Source organism: Thermobia domestica, chromosome 9 (genome assembly GCF_964235325.1).
Source record: "Thermobia domestica chromosome 9, izTheDome1.hap1.1, whole genome shotgun sequence".
Taxonomy (NCBI): Eukaryota; Metazoa; Arthropoda; class Insecta; order Zygentoma; family Lepismatidae; genus Thermobia; species Thermobia domestica.
The window spans coordinates 282,268,198-282,293,564 of record NC_137462.1 but is presented as its reverse complement, the minus strand read 5'-3'; the positions used below and the strand labels follow the sequence as shown (position 1 = coordinate 282,293,564).

The following is a 25,367-nucleotide window of genomic DNA, read 5'->3' as shown; positions in this document are numbered from 1 at the left end:
CTGTAAACCGAAGGCACACGTGCTAGCCACTAGACCAGCGGGAAGAGCACGACTGAGGCACCGTGCCACTATCTCATGCAACAGTGTTTGGGGTTTCCGCGGATTTAGAAAAAGAAATGGCAAACTTGGTTTCCTGAAAACTTTTATAAGAGATTAAAGAACGGGAATCAAAATTTTAAAATAAGTACAAAAAAATGATTAGCTCATAAATAATAAGAAGTAGAAAAAAATGATCAAGTGCAATCTTTTTCCTCATAAAAGAAAAACATAAAATAAAATGAAATCTTTGAGTTTTACGTCCCACAATTATGCCGGTTAGGCTAAAGGAGACGGCTCCTCATAAAAGGTTACATGTAATCACAGATGGCGAGTATTAGAGCGAACATATTGACATCGGTAGTGGAGGGGGCACCAGTGACCCTAAAATGGAGTCCACTATGAAGAACTAAAAAACAAAAAGTGGTTTCTCGTCCATTATCATATATATATATTAACATTTAGGATTTTAGATTTTTGAGCCTTCGGCATCTAAGGCCATTTAGTCCGTCACGTACATGAGGGATGACGTCTTTCGGGGAAAGGGAAGGAAGGAAGCGGTCTGGGACCTGTGAAGAGGAAAACCCAGGAAAACTTCATTCAGGATGGCTGGCCTGAGAAAGCTTTTTCACTTTTTCCACAGAGTGCCTCCACCGGAAATCAAACCTGGGACCGCTCCCACCGAAGGCGAGAGCTTTAGCGGCTGCTCTAAGCGGGCCCACTAATTTTTTAAACATTTTTTTATTTAGCAAAAAACTCTCTTTTTCTTCTCATTATTCAAAACCCCATCTCTGGTTTCCAATAAATTCCCAAGCACACGCTGCACCATCCACTGTACATTTCGTTTTTTTTTTTTCCAAATCTATTTAGACTTTTATAGTTATGCACATCAGAGTCTCTTCGAAGTTTGTACTTACACATGCGTAAATTCAGCCATTTCGACCCACTCTAACAGACTGTGAGACAAGTGAACTAGATACTGAGGTGGTTCACAAAATTTGGAGATTAATCTCAACTAGTTGAGATTATACTCAACTTTATGCAAACGAAAAGTGAGAAATCACAGTTTGATTCATCAGTTCCGAGCATTTAATCAGGTACCTGAGATTAAAATCAAATGACGTCAGGTTGTCTCGCTTTCTATGCATACATCCTTGAGATTAATTTCAAGTTCTTGAGCAAAGAGTAAGATCTCACTTTTATGCATTTAACCAATGAGTAAAAATAACTCACGGAGAAAGTTTGGGATTCGTGTGCCAATCAGGCTTCTTCTCATTTCACATATAATCACTCATTTTCTATAAAATAAATAAAACTATAATATTACTGGCTTATTGTAAATTTGATATTTCTTTTCGTCGATATTATTAGCTCTCATTAATTGCCTCCATCTAGTAATACAGAATTTTACAATTGGTTAAGTTTCTTAGATATTGAGAACTCACATATTAGCATACTTTTCTCTAGTCTTGTATTATAGCTTTATTTTAATTAATTTATCTTAATTAATTGTAATTTGCGTAATCGTTAAGTCAAATTTGATGCTTCAACAACATTCTCTTCTTCATATGCTTTCGACCTACATTCGTCGTAATGCCATCCGCTTCTTCACATGCTTTTGACCTACCTTCGTGATACTGCCATCCGCTTCTTCACATGCTTTCAACCTACATTCTTCGTACTGGCATCCGCTTTTTCACATGCTTTTGAGCTACCTTCGTGGTTAAAACATCCGCTTCTTCACATGCGTTTGGCCTGCCTTCGTGTAATGACATCCGCTTCTTCACATACTTCTGACCTACCTTCATGGTAATGCTATCCGCTTCTTCACATACTTCTGACCTACCTTCATGGTAATGCTATCCGCTTCTTCACATGCTTTTCACCTATCTTCGTGATAATGCCATCCGCTTCTTCACATGCTTTCAACCTACATTCTTCGCAATGCCATTCGCTTCTTCACATGCTTTTGAGCTACATTCGTAGAATTGCCATCCGCTTCTTCACATCCGTAGGCGTCGGAGGACCACCAATGGGCAACTAGAGATATCTCGCCATAAATTGGCGGCCCCGCAGCGACGATCCGCGGTGGCCCCACTTTTGTTTTGAAAATTATACCACCAGCGGCTCAGCAGCAGATAAGATGCGACGAAACGCCAATGAACAACAAAATTACTCCCCCAAAATATCTTAAATCACCGATATGCGTTATTTGTTACATTAGGGAGAGTCTAGAAAACACTTTTTAAAAAGTTAAAAAAAAATGCGTGCTCCAGCGTAGGCGCGAACCACAAAGCTTTGGATTACTAGGTGGTGCTCTTATGACTGGGCCACGCTGGCGATGGAGAAAACATTGCTTGAAGAGGCATGAGTCGTTGAGGTATTTCTAATTTAGCTAATCAGAGTGATCCTGTAACAGTGTATATTCGACGATAACCGTTTGAGATGAGAAAAAATCCGTACGCCATGTAATTTTATAACAAAATGACGCGCGTCTGTTTACTTTATTTCAAGGTTTTCCCATATTCACTTTCAAATGATCGGCTACAGTTGTCATCTAAATTCATACAATTATACGCACTCATCTCAATATTTTTTACTTCATGATGTAGAGGCAAGGGTTATTCATGACCCCGTAGTTCACTTTAGGAACAGTTCGCCAGGAAAAAAAAATATAACAATAACCGCATGCACATGACTGGCGATACTTCGTGTTGGTCCTATCGCGATTGTGCGTGGCGAATCGAAGAAGCGCGGACCAAAACGAAGTACTAGCTGTTACGCGGTAGTAACTTCAATACTCCGACTCTAGATATATCTTTCGACTGGACGAAACCCTGCCGCCAGTGACACACTAGCGGCAGTCCTTCGACGTGTCGCTATAGCGACGATCGACATTTATAGGCAAGTGGGCCACTAGGTGTTGCCGACGTTTACGGCATGGGGATGCTTTCAACCTACATTCTACGTAATGACATCCGCTTCTTCACATGATTTCAACCTATCTACGTGGTAGTAACTTTTGTAGTACAGTGTTTAAAACGGCGGAACTACTATTTTCTTTAATATATTAGGTTAGTTTATTTAAACCTAAAGAAGATGCTTTGGGAATGTGACTTAACGGTACAAACTGTCTATACTGTTCCGTGTGTAGGTTATCGGTTATCGAAGCGTATCTCAGTTAACATGTCTATTATTTTATATATTTCAGAGTGACTACAACGTGGAGCGAGTCACAAGAATCACCCCTCGCCCAAGACTGCCTGGAGAACGCAAAGAAGAGGTAAATACCACTATCCATGTATATTTATGATGTCTTTCTTAAGATCGTTTACAATGCTTGAAAGGTGAATCTACTGATACAAACAAGAAAAAAGTCACTAACGTTTTCTCCGAATCGGATTGTTTAGAATTATAAAATAAGCTCCGAAACACTATATGTGAAGATAAATATCTCCGAAAATTCTAGCCATTTACCTGAGCAGCCATATTTTCTCCTTAGATTTGTAACTTGCACTATGAAGAATCTTTTATTTCGGAGCAAGGAGTTCCCAACAGATGTGAGAAATTCACGAATTTTAGGTTAGGAAAGGCAGGGAATGGTATCGCAACAAGTAACAAAAATTCATTGACAAAAATCTACTTTTCGAAAAGAATCTTATCGATGAATGATTTTTTTTATACGTTGCGAGTTTTTGCATAATTATAGCAGGTAATTAGTGTAAAAACTCAAATGAAGTGAATAAAATATTTAATTTAATGTCCCACGATCATAAACTGTGGACAGAAGGAGGCAACTTGCTAAACAAAAGGGTTCTGATTATGTAAGAAGTAGTAGCATAAAAATCTAGAAGGAAACGAAATTATCTCTTTCAACTAAAACACGGATACCATATTATTAAACTCAATGTCGCTTGGTCTGAAATCGAAAGCGGGACCGCTTGAAGTAGAGGTAAACGTCCTACTACGGAGTGACGCCTGCGTACAGTGGGAATGGAATGCATCGTCATATCGCTTTGATAACTTTCCGAAGACCCTGCATGGCATGAAGACAGCGTTGAGCAAGTGCACGTTTGCGGAGTCCAAACCTGCAGTGCTCCGTCGGTGAGGTTTCCGGAAATTTCACAAGGATGGACGAAAATGGAATCATTCGAATTCCAGTCTCTTCTGCTCTCCTTGAGTAGAACGCCTACGATAACTGAGTGGTGTGACTGAATGCTTTGTTTATATTGATCCGTATATTTGTGGTCTCCTCAACGTATAGGTGTGGAATGTGTATCTTATACTGAGAGTACATGATGTTCTTCTGGAAATAAGTTGCTTTGCTTTTGATGTTGAAAGACGCTTTGTCGAGTGACACCGTTCTCCGATTGCAATATCCCGTCCCATTAAAAAAATTTTAGAAAATTTTCCTTGCATTGCAGCACAAAGTCAGAACGGGCATTGAGATCTGCTTGACGGTAGAAAGCTTTCTGTCCTTGCAAGACAACTGTTTTTTTTTTATTTCACACTTTTTTTTGTTTTCTAAGCCGTTACAACATAGGCGTGGCTTATTAGCACATAGCCGATCATTTCATTGAAAATGAGTGTGGTATATAAACACAACATTTGGACGAGGAGAAAGTGTGCGGTTTATAAATCTAATTTCATTTAATTTCTCAAAAAATCATTCAATACGCAGTCATGTAGTTGTCTGAAAAAAAAAGTGATAGCCGTCGCTAAAAGGTTAAGATAAGACGTTACACATTGCATGTATATAACAATAATAATTAGGGCTATTGTTGCGTATCAGATGAAAACATGCTAATGTATGTAGAATAAATGAAACTAGTAACTTTGAATTATGTTTGAATGGCTACTAGACAAACAAAATTAGGTATAAATGGAACGTCATCAGTAAAAGTTATACCAATTGAGTGGGTGATAACAACAACTGGAAACTTATTCTGTTATATTCGTACCTGTTTTCGTCACTACAGCGCCGATTTCAATCGCTTATCGCTACAAAATATTGTGTGATTTGTCAATCGGGCTGCTTCTTACACGGTAACATTGGATCGGGATGCGTGAGGTCAAACCTAAGTAGTGACAACCGTGAGCATATTCCTGCGAGGAGAAACGTCTGAAGATGGCACTAACTTATAACGTGATACAGCATTATTCGTAATCTCTGAATTCGTTGATCTACGATACGCAGTGTGAGTCTTCTGAAGCAGCTTTCTAATTATGCATATTTATAATGTTGCCAATCACTATTAATGCTGCCAACCACTGTGCTAAGACATTGATCCACAGTGATCACTTTACGTAGAATGTGTTGCTCATGAATCTTGTTCTGAAGCTCATTAACTGATGATTAAAATTACCTCAAACTATAACCATCGTTCTGTAAAATGCTTCTTGATTCAATTGCTATGCGATACAAAAGGCAGGGCAGCATCATTCAGCATAGATAACACTTCACACAAGTCTCCTTGAGAAATGCTTGGCAAAGGAAATATTTGTAACATTTCCAAGTAAGTCTAGCGCTCGTTTTATCTCTCAGTAGATAGTCTGTGAGAATACGACCTTCAAAGGGTAATTTCTGGTTTGTTCTGTATTCTTTTAACCATATTTAGGCAATGTACAATGCACTCTGCTGCCTCTCTTACAAGGAGAAGGCACACTTTGGTAAGTGAACTTCGGAGCCATTTTTTGCGAGGTGATGGTGCACATTTAAAGAGGTAATATTACAAACTGGGAGAACGCAATGGACAAAAATGACGGAGAAAAACCGTCTTAAAATTTTCTACTCGCCGCATATATCGTACGACGGGCGAAGTTATCAATTGATGGCGTGGCAGAATGAGAAGAATCAACGACTCAAGTGAAAAGGGTCCCGGGTTCAATTCTTGTTCGAGTCAAAGTTTTTCTTTTTTTGCTTCTACCAATAAAGTAGGCATTGTAACTATAAGTAAAATATTAATTTACTATATGTTTATAATGAATAAAACAATAGAAATTTTCAATCACTTGTAAATTCTTTTGATGTTCCATGTTAACTAGGAACAAAATTTAATCTCTTCCGTAAATATTATTGTTACTGCAGTCGTTGTGTAAAAAATATTCTTGAAGCTTCGTGTCTACATCTGTTGACAGTGTGAGAATTACAAGGGGAATGAGAGGGAAATCTGCTTTGGTTATGGCAACATCCAGTATTAACAAAGGGGATTTCCCCCCTCGACTCCTTTGTAAATCGCACACTGTCAACAGATGTAGACACGAAGCGCCAAGAACATTTATTACACAACGACTGTCGTCAAGAGAGCCAATCACAGGGGGCCGGTGGCCCGTCCCCCAAGCTCATGTAGGCCCCATGTATTTTTATGAATATGTGTTTTCATTTGTATTTTTTATTGTTACATGTATTGTTGTATGATTTTTTTATGAATGGGCCCCCTCAAATTTACAGAGAAATCGGCGCCGTTGACTATCGTAACCATAATACAACTCGTGATATCAGTATATTTACGGAATAGATTAAATTGTCTTGCTAGTTAATATGGAACATTGAAAGATTTTACAAGTGATTTTAAAATTTCTATTGTTTTATTCATTATAAACATATGGTGAATTAATATTTTATTTATAGTTAGAAATGGTTACTTTATTAGTTGAAGCACAAAACAAAACAAGGATTGAATCGATCAGGAATCGAACCCGGGACACAAAAGTTGCACATTTTACTCGCTCTGCCACACCGTCACTTGATAAATTTGCGCGTCGAACGGTATATGTGGCGAGTAGAAAACTTTTGTAGACGGTTTTTCTTCCTTATTTTTGCCCATTGCGCTCTCCCAGTTTGTAATATTAATACTTTAAATGTGCACTACCTCCTTGCAGAAAATGGCCCTTAAGTTCACTTACCAAAGTCTGCCTTCTCCTTGTTAGTGACAATACATGGAATCCAACTTCGTGAGTCCCAAGAATGCTCCCTAACACGTCGCATAGATTACTTTCTCAACTTTTTACACGCTGTCAGAATGTTTCCTAACGCATTATTGCTTAATGGAGCTTCGTGGAGAATAACATACCTATATGGCATGCAAATACTCACTTTCTCTTTTAATCTGTCTTATGGGTGTTGAGCATGTGTTTCCCCAGACCGTGATTTCATAGGATGTCTATTACATCGTCCTTCTTCAAAGATTTTGAGGAGCAAACTGTTCCCCGTCGTTGCATCACAACTGGCATACCTCGTATCTCACAGAAATTTTCGCCCTTCATTATTTTCCTTAAAAAATCAACGATATAATATGTATCGTGCGAGTTCAGCTGAATCTAACTCGAGACGGAGCTAGACCTTGATTGCTGTAGAGAGAGTAAGATATTATGTTGTGCAACTTCGTAGTTCCTGAATAAGGGTAATAAAAGTTTGAGTCACGCTTCCGAAAAAAGGACTGAGCTCATTCAATCTGGATCAAACTTGAATCATAGCACCTTGACCCACTACGCAAGCGTGTGAGATATTACGTTGGTCAGACGTTTAGATCTCTATAGTTATGAACCATCAAATTTTGAATAAGATTTTTGAAAACACGAAACATTTAATCGAACTCATCCGGTCTGGTGTGGCAATGGACCTTGATCTTTTATACAAGTTTTCGACACATTGTGTTGTTCTTGATTTTGGTTCCTGACTTATACGTTTTATCAAATGTGAGGAGTGGACTTCGTGGAATTTTCTCAGAACAATTTTAATAAATGTTTGGTTTTAAAGAATTTGAGAAGAGCGACTTTTCACAGCAGTTGGGAAAGTTATATTAGTAGTGCTTTTCCAACTGATTAGCTTTCATATTTTAAATGAAGAATAATAGTAACCATACAAAACTGGAAACAAATAACAGCTGGAAACAGCACTTTCAAAATTGCCAGTCTCTTCCTCCATACTCTGTAATGTTGATGCGTAACACACGTATACACAAAACTACTTGCATAAGCTCCTATTTATTTTCATTTAATACCGTGATTAGTGAGTACAGCTATTAATAAGTTGAATGTATATATACTAATGTTTCGCAAGAAATAAGCTTGATATTTTATAAAAGAAAGCTTTGCATGTTTCTCATATAATCCTTTTCTCTCTTTTAAGGTCTGCTATACCAGTGCTTCAAAAAAAGATCGGGTAAGTGTTAAATAAGTCGTACAAGTTTATTTAGTTGCAATACGCAATTTACAGTATAACATTATATTTATGAATCGAAAATACATATTTATGAATCGAATATACATAATTCGAAAAGTGTTACTTACGTATTTGAACATAATGGCTGTCTGCATTACATAAGTTAAGAAAGTGACGAAAATGACCAGAAAAACAATTGAAAGATAAGGATGGGAAGACAGTATTATTGCTATCGTAAATGGAATATTATAGAACTGTTAATACGCGTTATAAGTAGACTGCATTTCCCTTACTTTTACAAACCACAGTAGTGGAAACTAAGTCACGAACACTCCGTATACACCTCCAGGTTCAAACAAAACTCGCGACACAGAATGTGTCTGTAGAGGACGTGTTGCTCTTACAAGGACACTTCGGTAAAAGAACTTCGCAGCCACTTTTTGCGAGATGGTAGCGCACGTTTAAAGAGTTAATACTACGAACTGGGAGAGTGCAATGGGTAAGAATAACGAAGAAAAACGTCTTAAAGTTTTCTACTCGCCGTACGACGCGCAAATTTATGAATTGACGGCGTGGCACAGTGAGGAAAATCTACGACTTATGTGCAAAGGATCCCAGTTTCGGTTCCCGTTCGAGTCGATCTTTTTCTTGTTTTTGCTTCAACCAATAAAGTAGTCATTTATAATTATAAGTAAAATATTAATTCACCATATGTTTTAATGAATAAAACAATAGAAATTTTTAAATCACTTCTAAAACCTTCAAATGTTCCATGTTAACTAGGAACAAAATTTAAGCTATTCCGTAAATATTATTGTTACCTCAGTCGTTGTGTAAAAAATGTCCTTGACGATCGTGTGTGCATCTGTTAACAGTGTGCAAATTACAAGGATGAAATCTCCTTTGGTTTTAGAAATATTCAGTATTATCAAAGGGGAGTCTCAAAATCTTAAAAAGTTAATAATGTTTTTAAAGAGAATAATAATTTTCTCAAATCTTTTACTTCGATATCAAACATTTTTATTGTGCAGCAGAATAGTCCTAAGGATTCAAATAATAACAGCCACACACAAAAATAAAAATTATATGCATCGGGCCCCAAGGTATGCATTCGATGTATTTTGTTACACAGAATCCAAATTTCGAAACCCCAGCATTATTGACCGTGTCAATTCTTTTCATGGGCGAAAAACTTAAGCGGTTTTGGATAGGGAGGACACACATCTTCCGCCCATAAAACAAAACTGACAATGTAAATCGCATACTAGGATTTCGAAACTGGGATTCTGTAGAAATAATAAACACTTCTGACCAGAGTATATACACTTGTTTATTAAAAACTAAATTCCAGTGTAACAGTTTCAACAACGTAACGTTGTCTTCATCAGACACTAACTCTGGAGTTAGTGTCTGATGAAGACAACGGTACGTTGTTGAAACTGTTACACTGGAATTTAGTTTTTAATAAACAAGTGTATATTCTCTGGTCAAAAGTGTTTATTATTTCTGTAGTGAGTTCCAGAGTCGTGATGGATAGAGTAGGATTCTGTGTAAGAAAATACATGAAATCTATACCCTGAGGCCCGGTGCACAGAACTTTTAATTTTTGTGTGTAAGTGGCTGTGTAATCGGAGAAATAACGATATACGAGCGGCTATCGAGGCTCAATTAACGAGACTACATGCTACAGAATTAAATATTTGCTACAAACTACTATAAATATCGTATGTCAAGAAGTTTTGACATCATCCGTGATAGAAATGTACATATTAGAACTACTGATAATTAGAAAAGGAAACAAAGAAAATTTAATCTACCAGAAGTAACTCATTACGACCTATCAACGATTTATAATCTAGTTGTAAGTGAACAACGCCGAAGGAGAAGCATATAATGAAATCGATTATAGCTTTTTCTTTTAATTGAATAAGCGTTCTCCAATTCTCTCCATTCTCTCTTAGTCCTTCCAAGATTGAAGAAATTTTAAAATAATCTTCGAAAACTTAACAAAAACCTAACATAAATATTTTCTATGTTATAGTCAAAGAAGAAGAAGAAGGAGAAGCATTCTCGTGCAGTTCAAGCCAAAGGAGCACCAATTGATGAGGTAAGCAATGAAGACATTACACCAAAATTTCCAAATATGTTTAATGAATGTTGAAATAAACATTCATCATCTTTTTCATTCGAAGTGAATGCTCGTATTATTGATGTTATTGAAGTAGTGGTTGTGAAGAAGATAAAAGCAGAATGAGGGCATAAACCATTATAGAATTGGTATAAATAAATATTTGAAGCATCAGCATACGGAACGGAAACTGAAATCATAAACCCTAAGGTTTGTTTAAGTGTCAGATCAGAGTTGTCAGAGCGAAGCACACATATCAATAATGCTGGTATGTAAGAGTATCTACGCGATGTATCTACGAGTTCACTAGCGAAACGTTGTAAGAGTAAGCCCGTAAACAATAAATTATTAAATATAATTAAATTCGGTTATAATATGGTTTGAAGTTACCTCTCTCCACCTCAGAACGCTCTTTACCACTTTGGGAAGATGTATAGAAGTCCTCGAATATAAGCTTATTGCACAGAATAAAAACTTCTCTTGTCTTTGGAAATGTTTCAGAAATTCCAAAGTTTCTAGACAGAGGAAAGTAAAATTTTACTATAATCCCAAGTTTCTTTCACCCGTTGCATACAACTAAATTTTATCTCTTAAATACTGGCATCTATTTCATAGATGTGTAATTTAGTTAAGTTAGAAGAACTGCTTATCAAAAACTTGAGAGAAGCGTTTTAAACTATTCTCCGTGTAAGACACAAGAGTATTTGGTACTGCATATATCATAGTACACCCATTTTATGCATATATTATAGTACCTATATGTGTAGTGCATAATGCACTCTATGTACTGACCCAACCGACTGTGGAAACATGAATGGGATGAATTTTTCTATTTATTTGGTGCCAGTTCTTTTGCGATCGTCTTTCTCTCCGTTGCGGCTTCAATGACTGGTTCTTCCATCCAAGAACGTGTCAGTACATTCTGAATAGCAGATTAATTAAGAGGTTATGGAGTGTAGTTTTGTATGGATCAAATCACACACTTTAGAAAGCAGAATAAAGGTGATTGGATGCGTTAGAGAAAGATTTTTCGCGTAGTCAGAACGAAGATCTGCGAAAGGTGTATGCTTAATTTTAACCACTTCGTTTTGAATAATGGGTTAACGTAGGAGATGGAATATATCCTTGGGACGCTGAATAGATTGCAAAAAACTGCATCTTGATGTCTTTTTTATCTTTTCTGCTCTACAGAAATCAGCATTGAAACCAGGAGCAGAAGTAAATTTGAATTAGTTCACATTTTGATACAGTATTGTCGATTAGTAGCTTGAAACACTAAATCGTTTTCAAAAACATCTCACTATACGTTACCGGTTCCGTTCTATGCCGATAAATGTTGAAACGGAAAACAGTTAATTTTATAATGTTCAAATGGGCATGTGTGATGAAAAAGTTTTAAAAAGTGCTGTTCTTCTATGAATATAAATTTCAAATCTGAACCTAAATCAAAAATTAGACACGATTCAAGAACAAAATAAGACGAAAAATAAGCCCTATGACCTTGTTTCCAGGGTCGAGTGTGTAAATGGATTTTTCGATAAAATGAAAACACATTACATAAATAGTCTCAAAGTGACTATTTTAAGAAAAAAGGACGTATTTTTCTTTTGGATCAATAACAAGTGTGCTTCAAAATGTATTTTGGACCACTAAAAAACTGGCAGTTTAGAACGGTCAGCATCATTCAACCATGGATCTTCAGTCATGGATCATTCAATCATCATCGCTCAATCTTCGTTATTCAGTGATTAACCTTCTCTAGACGTCAAGACGCTGAGCTCAGTGTCGTGTTCCTGTAATAATATTTCAATTTTACAAATATTTCAGAAATCTTAAGAATACGTAAAATTTAAGCATCATCTTAATTTGAAGCAATTCAGGTTTCAATATATTGTTAACAGAGAAAATGAAGACTGTTCTAGGGACGCTGAATTGACTGCTAGAAACTTCTTTTCGATATCTTTTACCGTCCCCTTTCTGATATCTGTCGACAGACGGACGTAGAAACATTTTCTATAAGACTTCAGATATTTATGCATACTTTAATTTGGAAATCTAAAGAGTAGAAACATTCACAATGCTCTAGCAGAAACTGAAATAATTGTTACGGTAATTATTAATGCACAGTTTTCTTTTTTTCAGACAATAAATACACCCTCTACATCTCAATCTGAAAGCAGTGTTACGCTCCAGGTAAGACAATTCATTACTTTTCTCTCAGGTGTGTTGTGTGCATTTGGAACTTAAGATCCTGACATACCAAAAGTAATACAAATTTAGAATTCTTCTTTTCTTTGTCTTTCATAAGTGAAAGGAGATAATGAAATGTAACTTACTATAATCATAGACAATGTAATTCTACAACAGAAAGTATGAGCCTGAAGAATTTTCAGTGTCGCTATCCATAGAAATTACAGTGTTTCCAGAATAACATTTTTTTATCAAAACTCTAAGTTAAGACAGAGATTAGAGGGACGAACTCAACTGCATTTTATTACATATATTATTGCGGTATCCTGTGATATACTACTTTTTCAATAACGTTATTGTTTAATTTTAATAACTGTATGTTGAAACTATTTTCTTACAAACTAAATACAACTATTATTCAAAAAGTAGTTCACCGGATACCAGAAGAACATAATCTGTCATCAAATGCAATTGAGTCGTTCCTCTAGTCGCTACCTTAACTTGGATTTTGGGGGAAATGTTATCCTGGGATTTCGCAGCTAGTAAACCTTATTTATTGCATGGAACAAGGACTTCAACTAAGTTCACTATGTGGTAGATAACATTCTGTCCGTGGGTCTTCCCGGAGTTCTCCCGTTTTCACTCATATTTTCAGTCCATCAATTATGTTACAAAAATTCATTTTAATACTTCATTCGTGTCCTTCAGCAGAAAGGCCTTACCCATGCGATAATAAACAACCAATTTCAATTCATTTGTTTCAAGCAAGCGATCGGAGTAATCAACTTGAGCAAATCGCTGCTAATGAGCTAATGACAGAATTTTGACATACATTTTCTTTGTCACAATTAAGTTTTATAATATAAATAAACTCAAGACTAAATAAAATAAACTCACTAGTATCACTAGTACCAACACGATCTTTTCCTTTTTTGCAACACAAAAAAAAAACGGAAGTTAGACTTCCTTGCAAAGGTATCCCCAACAGGTATGTATTTTACGATGTCGCATAGCTCACGTAAAAATGAGGATATAGCTGGAAAAGAAATAATTATTAAGCACATTTGAATATTCAGCCTTCATTGGTTGCAGGATTCAGTAAATGTTTAACTTGACAAACATCAGCATGGAATAAAATTAACATAACAGAAATTTGTATTAACAACACAAAAAATAGACTCAAAATATAACAAGAATAAACTTCTATAATTGGCACGTAGAATAAAATATATATAAATCTTGAGTTATTTTCGACTATCGATTTCATACTTAAACTTGCTTATTCCGTAACATCATGGTACACCTCATCTTTTAACTTGAAATAAGACTCAATATGGCTACCGCCTTCAATTATAATTCAGAGCAATGGGGCCTCGGTGGCTCAGTGGTAGAGCGTTCACCTCTGGTGCTTGGGGTCCCGGGTTCGATCCCTGCCTCCGCCAAGTGAACTTTGTGGTGGACAAACACCGTGTGCGTGGGTTTTCTCGGGGTACTCCCGTTTCCTCCCACTTTCTTCATTCCACCATTTCATTCATTCCTCATCATCACCGTCTCCTTTAGCCTAACCGGCATAATCGTGGGACGTAAAACTGAAAGATTTCATTTCATTTCAATTCAATTCAGAGCAACAACGTAAGATAATATTCCAAAAATACTATTTCATTTTTTTACTATTTCTCTCTTATTTAGCTAACAAAATTCTTCAGTATATTCAATGCCTTAATATTCTACATTAAAAATTCACGTACAGAATAACGAGTGATAACACTATACACAAGTTACAAGAGATATGTTTTACAGACCGATGCACAGGACAACTGATAGTCCCTTTCACTTGTTCTCTATACATCGCAGAGAAGACATATTGTCCATTCAGAATGCAGAACTGCAATCAGGAGACTTCTTACTAATAGCTGTGGTACCAGATCTCTCAATTCAAAACTGACCAAATATACAGATACATATACTATTTGCTGCAGCTCAACAAACGAGAAAAAGATAAAACGGGAAAAGGAGGGAGGGAAAATAAAGGATGAACAACGGTGTTCCATAATTTACCAAATATCCCTTTCAACCATAGTAGCCTATAATATATATATATATATATATATATATATATATATATATATATATATATATATATATAGAGAGAGAGAGAGAGAGAGAGAGAGAGAAAGAGAGAGAGCTGACGAGTCACCACCCCACAGTAGTAGATTTCGACTTAAATATTCTGTTAAATCCCTGATACCAAGATAAAAAATTGTTGATTTCGAACTGGAAATAAGCCACTAATATCCACATTTATCAAAAATATTCCATACATATTGTAAATATCAGATAAATTCAAGATAAAAATCCTTTACTCAATACGAAATGGATGTTAGTATTGCAAATATACATTGCAGAGAAACAAATGCAGATACATATTACATTTGTGTTTATATTATACCCGCTCCTACCAATTATAAAGTAAACGCTAGCGGTAAGTTTTGAACGAGTACGGTTTTGTATTATATTCACTAATTTGTAATTAACTGATGGAAACAATCCTTTGGGCTTACAATCATCTCTTTGGAAACTTCGTGAGCATAGTAGGGCTAATAAAAACATAAAAGGCACAAAACATTTACAAAATACTATTGCATAAACAAACAACCCCTGCAACTTTTTTCTTTCCTTACACTCATTGGTTCACACTTTATGACGTCACATTTAGTGAACTTCAGACGCCACGTAAGCTTAACGATAGATCGGTCAATTCTGATACGTGGAATCAGATATTCCATCCCATTTCGAACCAAGTGGGTTTTGTAATTAAGACACACCGGGTGCATGGATTTTCTCGGTATTTTCCTGTTTCCTCTCACTTTCTTCATTACAACATCAATTATTAGTCTGGATTAGCACATAAGTGTTTTGGGTTCGATTACCATGTGTTCCCGTTCGGGAAAGACATTTATGACGGTATCGCAATTCATGTTCCTATAAGGGAGCGATATACACTCACGGTCTCTAGATTCGGGTATTTTTGGATTGGTAAAAACACACTTGGTCGAGTACCCACCGTCGCAGGCGGATCAATCACACTGCAAGAGTAGGGTTAGAACCGTTTTTATCCACAGGCTCATATAAGTTGTATCTATTTTCGAATGTCCCCTATAGCCTCACAAAGAAAACTCGTAACGAGCACAAAAGGTAAAACTAGCACCGGATGATTGCAGAAAGGAACCAATGTACCCTTGCACTGCGCTACATTAAGTACATTGTAACTATGACAAAAATGAAATATTAAAACATGCATGCAGTATACGACAATACTTATCCTGTTAAATAATAAAAAACACTATGAAATATGCACAATAGCGCTATTAACGTCTTGTCACTTGATTTAAAGACTAAAACACGCAATGAATATTTTTCGCCACGAGCACACTTTTCTTTTAACATTTTGTATTGAGTGGTTTTTCCTATACTACGTACACGGAGGTCTATCTCTTTTTCAAACTTCTTTCTATACTCACAGTTGAAATTGAACACAGATTCACAAATGGCTTGTTTGGCAACTCTTTGAGATTATATGATTCTACGTTGAGACCTAAAACATTTTGAAATTCATTCAAAGAAAATGGAGTGGTGCTATATTTGTAATTTTCTATAACATTTCATTATCTAACTCTATCTGTGTTCTAAGATTCATCAAATTCAACGCAGCATTTTTTTATATATATATTTCCAGAATATACAAATAAAATTTTGAAACTAACACAGGAACATAAAAATGCAAGTAACGCTACATGTAAAGTAATGCAAAGAAATAACTTCTTACCAAAACATTATTTTCTAAATGCACATTTCAAGTTTTCAATATTTGTTTTCCATTCTAGCTTAACTGAATTAAAATTTGCTTGCACTTGTTCGATAGTATTTAGTTTGTTGACAACATTTTTCCGATTCACTGGTCAGTTCCGTTAATTCATTTTTCAAAGTAGTTAATTGATTTGAAAGTTCAACAAAATTACGTTCAATATTTTCATGCGTTTCGCGCAATTCAACGGATACCTGATTAATTGCTTGAAGCAATGTTTCTAATTCGTGATTAGCTGCCATGGTAAAATTAAATATCGGACTATGAAAACACACAATATATATTAAACTAATAAAATGGCATTGAATATGTTGTAGCACAGTCCAAAGATTCAACTTCCCCTACTGAAATATCCGTCCCTGGAAAGGAGCACCATTTATGAGTGGATGTATGTATGGTTCGATCCTAGTACGTCCCTGAATAAGGGCCATTTATGACAGTCGTGGATTCGTATTCCTAAAGTCCCTGTGAGGGAAAGCCATTTATGAGTTTTTTGGGTTCGATTACCGTATGTTCCCGTTCGGAAAAGCCATTATGACGGTATCGCAATTCATGTTCCTATAAGGGAACAACATACACTCACGGTCTCTAGGTTCGGGTGCTTTTGGATTGGTAAAAATAGACTTGGTCTAGTACCCACCGTCGCAGCTGGATCAATCACACTGCAAGAGTAGGGTTAGAACCTTTTCTTATCCACAATCTCATATAAGCTGTATCTCTATTTTTGAATGTCTCCTATAGCCTCAAAAAGAAAACTCATTAGGAGCACAAAAGGTAAAACTAGAACGGGATGATTGCAGAAAGGAACCAATTTACGCTTGCACTGCGCTACATTAAATACATTGTAACTATGACAAAAATGAAATATTAAAACATGCATGCAGTATACGACAATACTTATCCTGTTAAATAATAAAAAATAACACTATAAAATATGCACAATAGCAATATTAACGTGTTGTCACTTGATTTAAAGGTTAACACACGCAATGAATATTTTAACCTTTAGGTAATCAGAAACACATTTGTACAGTCAGCGACAGTAGAAACTGGAGGTTGGATACATAAGAAATGATAGCTTTTTCCAGTAGCAGAATAGTTTCACTCGATGTCTGATAGTTGGACAACCAACATGACAGCAAATACGTGCCCGAAAACATAACATGCCAGGATATTCCTCCATTTGGAGGAAAAAGTATTACTATCTGAGAGCATCACTTAGAGAAACAACCACGAGATAAATCTGCAGAAAATCCATTCACTTTAAGATCAAAGAGATAGGAATTACTGCAAAGGAAACGAAAAGAATAATACGCATCATGCAGAGACCGAAAAAGTATGGAAAGCTAAACAAAATGAGGAAAGAAGGAAAGAGGGAAAGGAAAGAGCAAAAGACATGGGAATAAATTAAATTTTAACACTTAAGGATAAACAGTGTCCGTCTTTCCTCCTGCCCGCTGTATCCGTCCTGGTTTTTCTCCCTTCATAGGATAAATCTCATTCAGCATCAAACGCGAACATTATTTATAGTGTTTAATTCCTTGAAAAAAGTTAACTCCATCCAGGCCGAGACTCGAACACCGGACCCTTAGAACGACAGTCAGACGCTGTAACCAATTACCTGCACACGCTATATCAACTCCGTGCGTTTATAAACCAGCCATTACCCCCGCTGTTATCAAACGTCTTAAATCAGCCAATGTCGAGAGTTACCCCAGTTACACTTGAAGTTTGAATTTTATTTACGGCCTTTAGCCATCTACGGCAACAGGCCCCATGCTTTCATTAAACGCATTTGTTCTCTAGATTAAAATCAAGAATAACTTAATCTATAATCTTACTTACTGTTGTCTATATATATATATATATATATATATATATATATATATAGAGAGAGAGAGAGAGAGAGAGAGAGGTATATAAAAATCGGATTAATGGAGGTTAAAAGAGTGATTTCGTAACCTCGAAATGGGTCTTCAAGACGGTTATCGCACCACTACTGACATCTGGTAGCCGTGTTAGGTAACACACACATTAGAAATAAAGCTTCGAAACGATTAGTTGCACGTTGTGCCGTAGATAAGTCGGTAAGGTGTCTGCTTGTTGAGTAGGCAACTCGAGTTCGAGTCTCGAATACACCAGTTACTTTTTCCTTCAAAATACATTTCTATATTTTTATATATGTTATTAATAATTGTTTTCTTGCATTTTTTGTAAATTATCTTAAATTAGTGAAGGTTCAGTAAAATCAAGAAGGCTAAAATACATATATATGATTGTTTTATCCGTATGTACAGTCCGGAGATGGAGCGGATCGGGGGGCCACGGGTCAACAGAACGTGACCCACTGCAACCCCCCACCCACCAGGACCCATTCTGTCTTAACAACGTATTACGACCCACAGACTCATTTTGCTCAGTGCATTGTAGACAGCTTCTGAACACTGGTGAATTTGTCTACTTTCAAGGCATCCTTTTTCTTTCCATTTATTTCTATTGGCAAAAGAACTTCAGGCAATTTTAAATATTGATATTTGCAACTGTAATAATAGCAATAGAACTTATTTGAGACGCAGCCTGTGATTTCTTAGAGGAGCTAACTACTGGGAAAAATGTTTGAATCATGTGTAATATATAAAGTATTAGATAAAAAATTGAATGTAACTATGTCTGCATGATCATCATATCCAAATTGGAAAGTCAAATGAAATGATTTTTGGTATATACTTAGGCCTCAATCTCAACTAGGAAGTTATCATACATGTATCGGTTTCATTATATTACATATTCTAAGAGGGTCCGAATTTTTGCGAAAATTTAATATCTCACAAGCCGTTCAAGTTGGAGAGCTGATATTCAGTATATTAATTCTTTATCTAATATAAATAAAATAAAGAGTTAGTTTGTGTGTTTGTCGGTATGTCTGTCTGTCTGTCTGTGTGCGGCCTGGGAACCAGCCGAGTGGACCGAGAGCTACCAAATTTTGGTCAGGGGTACCTTGACCTAGGCACCAGATCAAGACGAAGCCGTTTTCTTTTCAAATTTCGAACCAGAGGGGTCTCAGTGGAGCTTTTACCGGAACCGGCTTGGGAACCAGACAAATAGACCGAGAGTTACCAAATTTTAGTCACAAATACCTTGATCCACGCTCCAGATCAGAGTTAAAGGTTTTTCTCAAAATTCGAATTAGGGGGTCTCAGGGGAGCGTTTATCGGGACATGTAAAAGTAGTAGAAAATTTCCGATATTATTGTCGAATTCATAGTTCTCGCGGTCGCTGAAATCAATAATGAAGCTCCTCTCGCAATAAACTTCCAAATTCACGCTATTCGGCTCCTTGCCAGGGGTCACCGCGGGGGGGGGGCGAAATATCGAAACATATAAAAGTAATCCAAAATGACCAATATTAGTGTCAAATACATAGTTTTCGCGGTCGCTGAAATCAATTTTGACACTTCCATTAGCAATGAATTGCAAATTTAATAACAAATGTATGCGGACCGGGACTCAGCGGCAATGGGGGGGCGGAGAAATACCGAGACATGTAAAAAATAGCCCAAAATGTCCGATATTAGTGACAATTCCATAGTTTTTGCGCTCGCTGAAATCAATGGTGACACTTCCATTAGCGATGACTTGCAAATTCAGCTACTATTGTATGCGGGCCGCGGGTCACCGGGTAGGAGATACCGAGACATGTTAAAATAGCCCAAAATGACCGATATTAGTGTCAAATTCAAAATATTTGCGGTCACTAAGATCAATGGTGACAATTTTATTAGCGATCACTTCCAAATTTAGCTCCCATTGTATGCGGACCGAGGGTCACATGTGGGGGGGGGGTACCAAATTGTAAAAATAATCCAAAATGACAGATATGAGTATCAAATCCATAGTTTTCGCGGTCGCTGAGATCAATGGTGACATTTCCATTAGCGATTACTCAAAATCAGCTATCATTATATGCGGTCCGGCGTCACCGGGGGATACCGAAACATGTAAAAATAATCCAAAATGACCTATATTAGTGTCAAATCCTTAGTTTTCACAGTCGCTGAGATGAATGCTGATTCTTCCAGAGGCGTTGACTTCTAAATACAACTCCCATCAGCTTGGGACCAGAGACGTTCTTTTTAAATTTCAAACAGGGGTGTCTCAGGGCGCGTTTACAGTGATATGTAAAAGTAGTAGAAAATTACCGATATTTTATCGTTTCGTTGTTCAGTATGTTTACATAGATATTTTATCTGACCCTTGCGAAAAGTGGGTATTTCAGCTAGTTATTAATAAATGCAAGATATAAATTATTAATAATATACAGGGATAAAATTTTTAAAGCTGACGCCCGAAAGGCAAGAAGTGAACCGAAGTGATTGAAATTGTGAACAGAGATTGCAGATGTAAAATGAGGGTACGGGTTTCGTATTTTCATAAAGAAAAACGGTTGGGTTGTGCACGGACCCCTCCAAACCTTTGACCACGAAATATGAAAAGTGTTAGTAACACTAGGTCAAATGTGTAAAGGACATGAAGAATTGCAGGGAAACTTTACGTGTTGACAATACGCAAGAAATAAATGAATACTGGTTTTTATTTTCTGCGGAAAAACGGTTTTAGAGGGCAAAACTATCACCGAAAATTTTGAAAGTTTGCGCCCGAAAGGCAAGAAGAAGTGAACCAAAGTGAATGAAATTATGCACAGATATTTTACACACAAAATAAGGGAATACGAATTTTGCATTTTCCTGGAAAAAAAGATGGTTGGGTGGGGCACGGAGTCCTCCAAACATTTGATCACGAAAACATTGTAAGCGTTAAAGGTGCCTCCCGAAATATTATAAAATACTATATATACTGTTTGTGCTTACTGTTGATCTTCCAAATTTGAAAAATTAGATGGATACACTTGTGAAACACGAAAGGTCTTATTTTACATATCCAATATCTACACACAATTTCTTTCGCTTCTGTTCACTCCTTCCGCCACCAGACGCCTCGGTCCACCCAAATTTTTTTTCTTTGCAGGAAAATACGAAACACGTATTCCTTCATCTTACCTCTACAATATTTGAGCACAGTTTCATTCAATCCGGTCCACTTGCTTTTGCCTTTTGGGCGTAAATTTTCCAAATTTTGTTTGAGGGCCTTTTCCCCTTTACCGTTTTTCCACAGAAAATAAAAAACGCATTAGTTTTTATTCGCATATTGTCACTACACAAAATTTCGTTGCAATTCTTCCTGTTCTGTAGGCACTCCTGGCATACTATTATTAGCACTTTTGATATGTCGTGACCAAAGATTTGGAGGGGTCTATGGCCCACATAACCGTTTCTCCAGGAAAATACGAAACCCTTATTCCTTCATTTTATGTCTACAATATATGTGCACAATTTCATTCACTTCGGTCCACTTGTTATTACCTTTCGGGCGTCAACTCTCAAAATTTTGGGTCTGGTTTATCGCCCCCTGAAACAACTTTACCACAGAAAATAAAAATACACGTATTACTTTATTTTATGTGTAGTATCTACCTACCAAATTTTATCAAAATCGGAGTGTTACACTTGGGAAGTGTTACTTGTCAGTCATTGTAGAATTATTTTCCTTGTTTTTCCATCAATAAGAAATTGCCTGACAAGTAAAGGGTCCAAATGGATGACTCGAGTTGCGGGATGACACTTAGTGCGACTGATAGAGGATATAGAAATATGTATATGTGCAAAGTTATAAGGGCTGAACGCCATAAGAAACGGAGGGGGGTCAAAATTGATGGGAGGAGGGCTATGCTATGTTATTGAAATACATCAAATAAACTATTGAATCATGAAAATAGTGAAAGATAGACAATGCAAACGGTGATAGTTTCTCATATTGACAGAAGAAAAATGGTCAGAGTAGATCGCGAACCTCTGGCGGCACCTTCAAATCAGCCATTTTGAAATCTGTGATAATTTTGGAAATGGAAAGGTAGTGATGTGATATATCAGTTAGGGCCAGCATGTTCTCAAAAGTCAATTATGAACTTTAGTGATCGGTATCTGTACTTAGTTGTTAGATTTAGGATAATCATCATAGTTATTTACGAAAATCTAGGAGACTGATACTCGTATGTTGAAAGTTTGGACTATCACGAAAATACATGTAAGATGAACATGTCTAAACCCAAGAAAACTAACCTCGAAATTTGATATCCAAGTTGTATATTATTATATTTCACTGTCGAATATCAAATTTCACTGTTAGTTTTCTTGGTTTGTAGATATGAGTTATTTTTTGTCCATAATACGACTAATAATGCTAAAAGACTCACAAATCAAATTTAGTTCGTACCTTTAGCATTTCTTACAATCAACGTTCAATTGTAGTTCTTGGCCTTTCAAAATTATGAGCCTCATAGACTCCTTCTTTCTTACAAATATTAGTATCAATAATATAACCTATTGAAAAATTATCTTAACGGTAACCCACCGACAAACTGTAAGCAACCCCTGTAAAATTAAATGAAGTATTTCATTTTAACGAACCACGATTATGCTCTTTAGGCTAACGGAGACAATGATTAAGGCAAGTGAATGTTGATGGAAGATATGATGGAATGAGAATGTGGAAGGAAATTAAAGTATCCCGAGAAAACCCACACACAATACGATGGTGTCCACCACAAAGTTTCTTGGCTGAGGATCGAACCAGAGGCCCCACGTACCAGAAACAAGTGTTTATCACTGCTTCACCGTGTCCTCCCCCAATTCCTAAGAGACGCGGGCATCCAGTTAAGAATAACTGACATAAAAAAAACGTACTTACCATTTTCTCACAAAGGAAACTCCACGAATCCCACATTCTGACCGTTTGTACTTCTTGTATGTTGGTTTATCACAAACATTATTTAGCATATCGATACATCTGTCAGAATAATAGTGTTTCCTTCAAAGTAGGAGCAGGTGACTTAGTGATAGAGCGCTTACTTCTGGTGCGGGATGGACCTCGTTCGATCCCAGACTTAAGGATTGTACTGGATACCATCGTACCCGTGAGATTTCTCGGAATTATCCTGTTTTCTCCTACATTCTCATTTCACGAATAATTTCCCAAAAATTAGCTTCCATCCATTACCTCTCTTTATTATTGGATCGGATTTCAGTTTAGCATCCCTTGGGTAGCAAAATTACATGAGATATGGAGCTACGGATTAACGTGAGATCCGAAATGCTTGCGCTTCCGCAGCGAATCGGAGCCGGGTCTCCTATGCGAAAGTCGCAGACGCTACCCAATATCCATGCGTGATCTCTCTGTCTTCATTAGCCTAGAAGCATTACATTTAAACTTTATGGACTTCATATAATTTCAGTTCTTCCTCGATAGCCAATTCTATACTGAGACAAAGTAGATCAATCAAATGTGTCCATCTTCCCTTTTTTTTAAATTTTAATGATGTTCTTGTAACTTTAACTGTGTTCTAAGATTCCTGTTAGTTGAATATCGTATTTAATTGTAGTTAACTTGCCTCGGTCAACGTTTCATAAAATATCCTCATAATTCTTCAATTTCTTTGAGGTGACCTTTGTGCTGCTCCTGTGCCATATCGAGTTGTGCATTAATGGAAGCCATGCCTAAAAATAATGTACATTTCCTTTCCCCCGACTTCGATCCGACATTTTGTTCTCGAGTTATCGCTGTTTTCGGCATTTTTGCGACTGGTTTTTGGCTGGTCATAGCGCCAAAAGGAAGCATTTGTGCACCCAAGTTGTCTTATCATGGTGTAAGGAATCAGCTCCCAAACGTTGTCAGTGTTGTTTTGAAACACGCTCTATATTTCTATCCTGTTTCTGATTAGCTTCTCTTTGCCAATCAATTTCCAGTATTCCCAAAACAAAGCGAAAGTGAACTAAATTCACTAAATCGCCTACCCCTATGCTTTCTTCTTGTATAGTACTTATTATATATTTATATTGTAGTTGACAGAGATTGCCAATATTGATTGGAATATCTGGTTAAAATTCTAGTAGAGAAATTCCCTCTTCTGTACAGAAATTCCCTCCTTGCATCCTACCGCAATTTTAGGCGAGATGCGATTAAGTAAGATGGGAATTCCCATCTCGCCTAAATGATAGACATTCTTATCTTGGAGATATAAGTGGCTGATAAATCGTTAGGTTAAGTGGGATTAGGCTAGATGGGATGGAATCATCTGAAAATGTAGGGGGACGGTAGGTAGCGGCATGACGTCACGCCGTACCCCATGCCTATCTGTGTCCATTGTAAATGCTTAGGAAGTGGGGGTTCGCCATACCCAGTTTTTTGGAGGTGGGGATAGGGCCCCCCGCGCTCCCACGCACTTTTACCCCTGCTGCTAAGTATTAATTGCTGTGAGGACTAACGAAAAATATTATGTGATAATAATAATAATAATAAAATTAATAATAATAATAAAGGATCTGAATGATACAGATATTTTTTCAACTTTTATTACAATTGCTGTGGGTTCCCATGAATCGGGATATATTGTTTTTGTAAGGAATAAAGAGACTTCAAACAACAATATGATTTGTATAAAAAAAAAGCCTTATCAGTTGTATTACAAACTCACAACTGACCTTGTCTGTTTTTTCTAAAACACAATGTTACGAGGCTCAGAAGCCACGAGTGCGAGCAGCTTGCTTTTTTGCCTCAGGCAGCTTCAGTACTAAAATTAAGACTTTCATTCTGTCAATTTATATGTAGCTATCAGTCAGTCACACAGGTTCTTTGCAACGCTGAATTTTCCAAGAAAGGTTTTGTTCATCGGGTAGGAAGCGAAGCCCATCGTACGTTGTAATCCCTTCCCCTCTTTTGCACAGTGTGTGAAATTTAACTTGTATACTGTAGTGTTACAGAAAAGAGAATGTTATTTTTTTAAATGACATTATCGAATAAGATTGACCACTATTACAATATATTCAAGATGAAAAATATTCATTTAACAGTCGTCGTACTTAGTTGTCTGCA

General features: G+C 36.7%; 1 protein-coding gene across 5 annotated transcripts in view; it reads left to right on the top strand.

The window, feature by feature from the left end:
* Window positions 1-25,367, top strand: part of LOC145660724 (uncharacterized) — a 261,964-nt gene that overhangs the window by 127,847 nt on the left and 108,750 nt on the right. For all 5 annotated transcript variants that reach the window (XM_081726103.1, XM_081726106.1, XM_081726105.1 and 2 more), the window contains 4 exons: window positions 3,248-3,319; window positions 8,168-8,200; window positions 10,242-10,307; window positions 12,471-12,521. In XM_081726103.1, coding sequence (XP_081582229.1) covers window positions 3,248-3,319; window positions 8,168-8,200; window positions 10,242-10,307; window positions 12,471-12,521 — 222 coding nt within the window. The remainder of the gene's footprint in view (window positions 1-3,247; window positions 3,320-8,167; window positions 8,201-10,241; window positions 10,308-12,470; window positions 12,522-25,367) is intronic.